We start from the raw sequence: 9662 nt of genomic DNA on the forward strand, positions 1-9662 counted from the left end.
CGGGCGCCAGCCACGAAGCCTGCCAGCTGTCAAGGAGATAGGTGTAAGGGTTCTGGGGCCCTGCACCTCTAGCTGCTGACAGGGCAAACTTGTGACATGGGTGCTTGTGGGACTGACTGTCTGTCTTGGGGTGTGGGAAACATGACTTCAGGCCTGGCTTCTAAGTTACTGTGTTACCAGTTACCAATCAATCATAATTCACTCAGGGACCAGCTCAATACACAGGACCTAGCAAATGTAGCCAATTAATTGCCATCAGTTAGTACCTACAAAATCAGACTTAAGGAGAGGAAAGAATCAATACAGACAATCCCACAAGCACTCATGGTACGAGTTTTGCCTGTCAGCAGCTAGGGGTGCAGGGCCCCAGAACCCCTGGACTGATCTCCTTGACAGCTGGCAGGTGTCGTGGCCTCAGCAGGGGCCACCATCCCTGCAGCTTTCACCCTGCTGTGCCTTAACACAGTGTCACCCATGTCATGAGTTTTGCTTGTCCGCAGCTTGAGGTGCAGTTCCCCCCAAACCCCTGCACCGATCTCCTTGAAACCTGGCAGACTTTGTGGCCTCAGCAGTACTACCCCTGCAGTTTTGACCCCCCGGTGGTGTAACACACAGCCGTGACATGAGTGTTGCTTTCAAGAATTTGGGGTACAGTTCCCCCCAAACCCCTGCACCAATCTTCTTTACACTTGGCAGGTTTCATGCTCTTAGCAGAGGCTACGATCCCTGCAAGTTTAATCCAAATCGGACAAAAAACAACGAAGTTACAGATATTTAATTGATTTCCCCACCCCTTATACCCTATGGCCGGATCTCCGAGGCAGCTCCGAAGCTTTGGAGCCGCTTTGGCTGGATTGAGGTGGAAACCTGGTCCAGAGCTCCGGATTTGGATCACTGCCATCCGAAGCGGCCGGATCTGAAGCTGGATTGGATTGCCGTCGACTCTCACAGGCCTATTATGCAACATGCCAAGGTGGCATTTTTTCCCGAAAAATGGCAACTAGTAAACAGAAATCGTGTGTTCTATTTTTTTTTTTTCTGTATTACAACAGAGAAAAGAGCACAAAGTAACGTCACATCTCCAGTGAAACCTCACAAAGTGCTCTCTCTTCTACAAGTGAACCTTTTACTTAATTTAAAGTTCCTGGGATGAAAGCATTTCTATATAGTTCAATTTGACAGGTGGTTTTTAATTAAAGGTCACCTAGCAGATTTTAACAGGTCCTTTATGATTGCTTAAGGCAGTAGTCATAATATATACAATAAACAAACATGGCATCTTTATCCATGCTGTATGTGAATCGCATACCTCAAAGATGAATTTGTTTTATATCTCTTTCCTCATCTTATTGGAATATTTCCTCCTCCCTTCCCCTACCTCCAATCTTCCTTTCTCAAGATGAGAGTTGACAAGGTCAATTATTTACGATTTTTGCTGAACGTCGTAGTCTTGTAAGACCAGTGTCTAGTAATACTATGCCATTTAGTAAGGTCTCCATAAATAAACTTAATGTCAAAGATTTAAAAAAAAAAATACTATTTTAAATTCAGTTACTTTGTGACTGTTTTTGTCCAAAATAAACATCTGGGTAAGTAAACATTTGGGTAATCCCAAAGCAGATCAGAATATTTCCCCTTATTGTTCTTGGTTTGTTTGCTTGTTTGTTTTTAGTTCTTATTGAAATCAGATACAGTCTAAAATATATTTTAAATTATATCACTTTATCTCAGGATCCATAATTTTAAAACAATTCAATATGTATCTTGATACAGATTAAAATTGTGATCTTTTTCTCATTATTTCCTAAACAATTTTTTTTATCCATTTTGGAAAAAGAAATAGAGTTTTATATATGGATTTTTCTTATGCAAGTATTTTAAGGTTGTTTTTTGAAAACTTTGAAATTAAATTTGATTTATTTAGTCTTTCCCGAATGCTAAAGAATATAGTCAGTTTATTTCTAAACTAGCGTTTGTGGTGGTGGTTTTGATGGGACTAGAATTTGAAGCATTATTTATCCCCCCCCACCCCCCGATAGTTAATACCAGTCTGACAAAAATTGGTTTGTTTTTTTTTTTTATTTGAAAAGTGGATCTTTAAAACCCAGGAATGCTTGTTTATTTTCATGACCTTTAAACTATTTCTATAAAATATCTGACAATGTCCTAATATGGGGGCTTTACAAATACTGAAAAAATTTTACACAAACATTCACTTGTTGGCCCCCAGATGCCACAAGCCATATTTTCAGAAGCTCTTTTCATTTTTCCTGTTAAATTAAAATCTAATAATTTAAGAAAATTGAGACAGGAGAACTCGAACATGCCAATTTTAGAGGTGGAGTTCTTGAAATGAATCTGCCATATTTTATTTTTCTCTTAACCTGATAAATTTACTATCAACAATATTATTGTTGGGTCTCATATGCCTAGAGCTATGACAAATAAACCACAGCAAAATTCCCTACTGTGGAAAAAGAATGTGGCTTTCTATTTTTTTGACAACTTTCAGACCTACCTACTTTATTCAAACGTTCACACACGTTTTTGCTTCAAGCACTTGTTAAATCAAGATGGCTGGAGGGTTTGGATGACTTTTCTCAATCTTGCATGGTTAAGAAATGGTATCTTGAATTGGTGTGAGAGTTGCCTTTAGTAACTACAGCACAAATTAGATATGACTGGGCGTGTCTACATGAGACAGATTTTACTACACAGCAGATTAATGTGCAGTGTAGTAAAGTGTCATCAACTACGCATGCATGGCAGTTATGGGACAGTAGGCTAATACTCTGTGCTGCTGGATAGTCCTGTCAGATACAAGTGGTATCCGGCAGCACAATAAATTGCTGCACTTAAACGCATGTGTAGCCAGTGATGTTGGGATTAGTGTATTCTGGCTCGGATTGAGTTGGAATATATTCAGTTGCATTAATCGCATGTGTAGATGCGCCCCCTGAGTAGCTGTGAAAATCTTTTTGCAGCAATGGCTACATCCTAGCATAGGACGGGCCCTCAAAATGCCTCTCCAATAAAATAGGTTGTTGAAGGGTTGTATAAAACATAGGATAAAGAGCTGTTTCCTACAAATTTATGAGGATTTGGAATTTTTTCTTCTGGAAACTCCTTCATGTACTTTACAAAATAGGGGATGTTTCAGTACTGCTTTAAATATGTTATATCAGACAACTCTGGCTGACTTCTATTTACCATATTTTCTATTTCTCCCTTTTTAGAATGGCCACAGATGGCAGATATTTCAAGATTTATTGGGAACTGATCAAGACAACCTTGATTTAGCCAATGTTAACCTGATGTTAGAGCTGCTAGTGCAAAAGAAGAAGCAGCTTGAGGCAGTAAGACATTTTTTCCCATCACAATTAATTTACTAATAAATGAATATGTTTATGATCGGTCAAAGGCCTTTGACCAGGAATACTGGTATATCAGACACTCCCCTCCCCGTGTAAAACCCTATCACTTTTTTGAATAATTTGCCATATCCCTGACTTTTATTACAACAGACTTTGTGAACTGTTGGAATGTGATGGCATTAAGCACAGGCATATGTGTCTCTTGGCAGGCTCATATAGAAGAAAAAGCTAAGAGGAAAGACATCGCAGTGTGGAAAAGGATACCGAAAATGATTGACCAGAGTGATGACTTTTTAGATTAAAGTTTAATTCCTAGATTATTACAAAGACCTTTGTAATTTAGTGTTTGACTTTGAGATGCGTAAATTGAGGACCTCTATAGATAATAGGTATGGTGGATTTCCTTTAAAGAGTTCCTGATGTATCCGTACTTACAAATATTTTGGAGAAACACATGAATGGTTGAGGCTTTCAGCTTTGGTTGCAGTTAGCAGAATTTGAGTGCTCATCTGTGGGTGCATCTACATGTGTGTTTTACTGCATAGTTGACTAATTACGTCTGCAGTAAAAAGTCACAGTTTACATGTGTGCTGGTATTAGGGTGCAGAAAACTAATTAACTCCACCGTTGGATAGTACTGTCAGTACTATGTTATGGCAGAGTACTTTACTGTGTCTACATGGTGACTGGGGGCATAAATTGTGCCTGGTCATTGCAGCCAGCTGGGGCCTTCCTCTGCCCCGGCTCAAATTGCTGCTGTCCCAGGAACACACGTAGGCACTGTGCCCAGGAGCAGTTGACTCTGGCACAAACTGTGCTGGAGTTGTGTTGCCTTAATTTTGTGTGTAGATGCACCTGTGAGACTCATGTGCTTACCCTTCTGTGGCTAAAAGAAAATCTGTCTTTCTCATTAAATCAGTATAAAAGTACATGTGGTAGGAAGCAGTCTTTTATTGTGAATTCAGTGAAGTGTATTTGTTTCAGTATAGTGTTGTTGTGTTTGGCATTTGAATTTCTCAGGAGCAGCCATTTTGCCAGAAAATGATGTGCTGATGCAAATAGTGGGGGAGCATTCAGGCAGTCAAAACTTTTTATTTCTTGAATCAGTCTAATGTAACCCAATTGATAAAATATGTAAGAGGGCTGTAGCATGAGCTTGGAGTTGGATGGAAGTTTCTGAAGAGGTGAAGGTGTTAGTGGTTGGTATTAGACTTCAGAGTAATGTCATTGATGAAGAACTTGAAAGATCAGTTAAGTCACTTTTGCTTAACTTTCAGTTACTGTCAGGAAAACAGAAATCACTTTTTTTTTTTCCTAATAACAAAACTATTTATAGTTAGCTTATATTTAGCTTTTTAATCTCATATGGGGACTTACATTTGTATTTTTGTGTGTTTTTAGAAAACATTTATCCTGAGGGTATATGTTTAAAATTCTGGTGTTTGACTACATAGCTAATTTGTATTTCTCTCAAAACCTTTGGCATGACAAATGTGAAACAATGCTGTTTTATATCATCTTCAGTATTAACACTATTCTCTTTAGAACACAGTTATCTAGTTGTATGAGTATTTGAATAGCACTTATGTGTAGGAGAGTTACTAGGGGTGCACCGGTAGAAATTTTTTTATGCTGATACCTAGGGCCAATTTTTAAGGCGTCGTATCAGCTGATACCGGTCCGATTGTCGATATGTGGGCCAACAGCATTGGAGAGAGAGCAGCGTCTGCTTGGTAAGCCCATTGTGGGGGGGGGGAGGACAGATTGAGGTCCCCATGGTGAGGGAGGGAGTGGGGCTCGGGCAGGCAGTGCTCAGCCATCATGGGGCATGGGACAGCTGTGAGTGCCTTGTGGGGGGAGGGGGGAGTGGCTTCTGTCACTGCATGTACCCTGGGTGGGCATGAGGGGTATGTATCCTGGATCTGTGCAGGGGTGGGCCACTGCAGCGGGCTGGGGTGGCACTGGGCTCTTCCCTGAGTGGGGAGGGGCCTGATCTGGGCTGCACTCAGGGCAGGTGGTGGCGGTGCTGGGAGCAGGGGCTATGGCAAATGTTGGAGTGGCTGCAACCCCCCCTGTCCCAGCATGATTGCCGCCCACCCCAAGCATAGCCTAGCCCAGCCCCCTGCTGGGAAGACCTAGTGCACCCCGGCCCCAGCTCACACTGGCAGCCTGCCCTCGCCTGCACACAGATCTGGAGGCACGTGCCCCTTGCCCCCACGCCCTCCTGGGGTGCTTGTAGTGGTGGGATCTGCCCCCCACCCCCAGCTCCTGCATGAGCTGCTCGCAGTTCCGTCCTATGCTCTGCCCCAGCTGGGCGGTCCCTGCCCCACTCCCTCACCATGGGGGACTCTATCTGCTCCACTGCCCCAGAGCCCTTCCCCCCCACAGCAGATTTACCAGCTGGACGCTTCTAGGCTGTGCTTCTGGCCGTATGCATGCTGTGCTGCAGCTGCACACATGCATGGGGGCATTTATCGATGACCTTATTGGCTACATCAGCCAAAAAAAAGCCGATTTCCCGATGGTGTCAATTTTCCTTATATTGGTGCCAATTCGATATGGGACTGATGTATCGGTGCACCTCTAAGAGTTATCCATCAGATTTAGATTACATACTAACCTATTACTCTTCAGTCACCACCTTTTCTATTAACTATCATAAAATGTTAAGACCATATACTACCTAGTCAAGAAAGTGGCTAATTCTCTCACTTTCTCTGTATGCTTACTCTTGGAAGTTTTTTCCTTTAATGAGTACCTGTGGTCTACTTGCCATTACCCTTTCTGAACTCAGGCTCCCAAAACTGTTGTTCTTCTATAGACCAGGCTAGAATTAGGGCTACGACAATACTAGGAATATATTTTTTTCTTTCCCTTCTCCCATATCCTTTTTCCCAAGTTTCTGGCCATTGCAGGGGGAAAATGGTAAAAATATATATATATATTTTTTTTTTTTTTACAAAATTATTTTTCTGTTTCCAAAATGTTAGAGGTTTCTTTTGTCTGTGTTTATTCTATTATGAAAGGATCTATTTGTGCATCCATAGACGGAGATTCCTGCAGAATGTTCACTTGGAGAAAACATTTCTGTTTTTTTTAACCAAATTGTTCTGTTAAACGTGTTAATTACAGAAATGAATTCTAAAGATCTTTCGGTTGTGGAAGATGAGCCCTTGAGGAACCAAGGTTCCAAAAGTGATTTCAGACCCAGCATCAGAGAAGAATGAAAAATATACTTGTTTTATTAGCTGGTTCCTTGTAATTCATTAAAAAAAATTATTTATGTAAAATATTCTGATGTATAAAAATTGCTACATGCTAAACAGAACTTCTAAAATCTGAGGAGAGAAAGAGAACTGCCTTGCTAATATGCTACTCTTCCCTTGTCCCAAATAAAAGTGACTTGTTTTTATGACTGTTCTGAATGCTTGTGCATAAAATGAATATTTTTTTTCTCTTTAATTTTTTTGCTGCAGGAGTCCCATGCTGCGCAGCTGCAGATCCTTATGGAATTTCTGAAGGTTGCCAGGAGAAATAAGAGAGAGGTAGCTTTATTTTGTTTTTGACTTTTACAGAGTTGAGGTTTCTCCCACAGCATTCTATTACTTCATTTTTTATCTGAGTGTCAGGCTGACATTATCTGCTCAAGGAGAAAAAATTCTTTGGTGCAGAGGGATATTTAGAACACATGGATTTCAAGGAGACTGTTTAAGTATGACAGCTTCAATTTTTAACCTACCTTGCTTTTTTGTTTCAGTGGTTTGTTAAATACATGTGGGGGAGGGGAAAGAGTATCCATGTGGCAGCTTGCACCAAATTATTGAAGCAGCATGAGAGGATGAGGGAATACTGGAAAAGGAGAAGGAAGCAAGTAGTTACTTTTCCTAAACTTTAGCTTCCTCTTGATCAGATATGTGATAGATGCTTCATGATGTAAGAAAGAGCAGTTCTCTTTCAAAATACCTTTAATGTAGAATCTGATGCTTTACGTAACCAAAATAGTTTAGCTGTGAAACTTAATGTGAGAATGTAGAGATATTTAGTTAAATCAGTGCAAAATCCTATGTAGGCCATTTTTATTTTGACTTAGTTTAATTCTTTTAACAGATTTACACTAACCCAAATTAAGCACCGTTTAAATTGATGTGTCCACACTGATGCTTGTAAGAATCAGTTTAATTGGTCCCAGTTTGTCTGCAAACAAGGTCAGAATGTTCTTTTTTTTTTTTTTTTTTTTTTTTTTTTTTTTTTTTTTTTCTTTTTGGACACTTGTAAACATTAGGGTTATGTTAAATTCATATCTGTGATCTGGAAGAGATATGAAACCAGGATGTTAATTCCATTAAGGCATGATACCAAGTTGGGACAAGTTATAAAGATTACTGAGAACAAAGAAATAATGTGAAGGTCCCAAGGATATTAAAAAAACAAAACAAAACAAAAAAACCCAAAAAAACAAACAACAAAAAAACAACAAAAACATGGCCAGGAAAAGTGTGAGATCAAAATGGGAAGCCATACAAGGAAGCTGATGCATCAGGGAAGAGATCTATAAACACAGACATTCAAAAGTTGTGGGAGAGAGACTTGGAACTCGGTAGTGCCAAAAGGAAACAGGAGAAGAGGTGATGGACAGAACTGGCTCTTTCACAAACAATGAGCATAGCACACTTGTTTCATATGACTAGCTCTCAAGTGAAAGAGAGGTGTTATGATTCAAACCATGGAAATTATTATTATTATTTTTTGTTATAGCAGTAGTGAAACCACATCTGGAAGATCATATGTTGTACAACCTCATCCAAAAAATACACAAAAGATGGAAGAAAGTACACAAAGAAACGCATAGCAACTAAATGAAAAGGGATACCCTGTGCTTGTCTTCTAATGAAAGGATTAGAGGAAATTGGAATCCTTTTCCATCCAACTATTAAGCAAGATATAGGTCTAAAATATTTGCAGAGTTTAAACATCAGCAATAGGAATTGTTCAGAGTGATTCGAGGAGGAATAGTGGGTGATCCAAAAACCTACTGAGGTTGATGGCAGCCTTTCTGCTGACTTCATTGATTTATTTATTAATTTTTTTTGTTTGCATCAGTCTCTTAATGAAGAGTAATGGGATGGTATTGAGCAAAGAAAAATTTAGGCTCAGTATCAGGATTAATTTATAAAGTATGAGACTGAGTAGACTAGGAATAGTCTTGCATTAGAAATGGTGAAAGCACTAGCACTTAACCCAGTACATTTCCCAAACTAGTTTCATAGGGAACAAGTGTATATTGACTGGTAGATGGTCAGTCATGGAATGGGTCTCTTCCTTCTTTGATTTCTGTAACTTATGAAGCATGTCACTTGCTGCTCTGAAACATTGAAATGAAGTTTGTAAGATAGGGAAGGGAAAATATTTTGGTCAGGATTCCACATGTTGGCTTCCTTTCTGGTGGCAAAAATTTGAACTGGGCTGCTTTAACATGACAGAATTATTTATTGGCACCTCTCTCAAGGTGCTGTTAGTTCCTAGATTCTCTTCCAGCTTCACTGTCTAGCTGTTATGGTTGTGAAGAAAACTTCAAAGTTTGAATCAAACATAGGTCTTCATGGCAGTGTTTAACTTACACTCCAGCTCCTGACTCCTCCTGTCTATGACAACAGAACCTGCTCACTGAATCTAGTGCTTCCAGCCAACAGAATAGTTAGGTTTTAGCTTTAGCCCCAAAGCATGGCTTTCATCTGAACTTACTTGCTCACTTCCCAGTTAAGGTATATGGGATGCAAACTCATATTTTTCTCACATAAAAATATTCATGGCTTTCCTCCAAACCAGTTGGGGGGAAATTAGGGTGTGCATTATGTGAGGAATATGGATCCCCAGAGGGACTGAGCAGCTCTGGGAGCCAGGACAAGGAGAACTTCCTTGCTGCCAAATCTCCAGATTGGTAGGGAGCCCTGCATGCTGCATCAGGCTGATATGTGAGCCCTGCACTCAGCCTTAGATCTGACATGCCAGATTGAGCCCTGTACTGAGCTTCAGCTCCAGCACACTGGGTTGGGCTGGTGTGCTGGGTCAGTTCATGAGCCCATGCAAAGCTGGCAACAGGCTGAGAAGGAGTCTTGGCTCTGTGGCTGCTGTTACTCAATTGCTTGCCCATGGTACCTTTCAGAAAATAGATGTGTTATATGTGAGGAAAATATGGTACTTACATGCTTGTAGGCCTCTGCTGCCTTGCTTAATTTTTTTTTGATGTGCCCAAGGACAAACTGGTTCTTCCTTATTTTATTAGGGAAA

At 40.3% G+C, this 9662-nt stretch overlaps 1 protein-coding gene across 1 annotated transcript in view; it reads left to right on the forward strand.

The window, feature by feature from the left end:
* The window catches only part of COP1 (COP1, E3 ubiquitin ligase), a 210567-nt gene that overhangs the window by 9622 nt on the left and 191283 nt on the right, over positions 1-9662 (forward strand). The window contains exons 5-6 of the mRNA XM_025196730.1: positions 3237-3356; positions 6851-6919. Of these exons, the coding sequence (XP_025052515.1) occupies positions 3237-3356; positions 6851-6919 (189 nt within the window). The remainder of the gene's footprint in view (positions 1-3236; positions 3357-6850; positions 6920-9662) is intronic.

Source organism: Alligator sinensis, unplaced genomic scaffold, assembly GCF_000455745.1.
Source record: "Alligator sinensis unplaced genomic scaffold, ASM45574v1 scaffold31_1, whole genome shotgun sequence".
Classification (NCBI taxonomy): domain Eukaryota; kingdom Metazoa; phylum Chordata; order Crocodylia; family Alligatoridae; genus Alligator; species Alligator sinensis.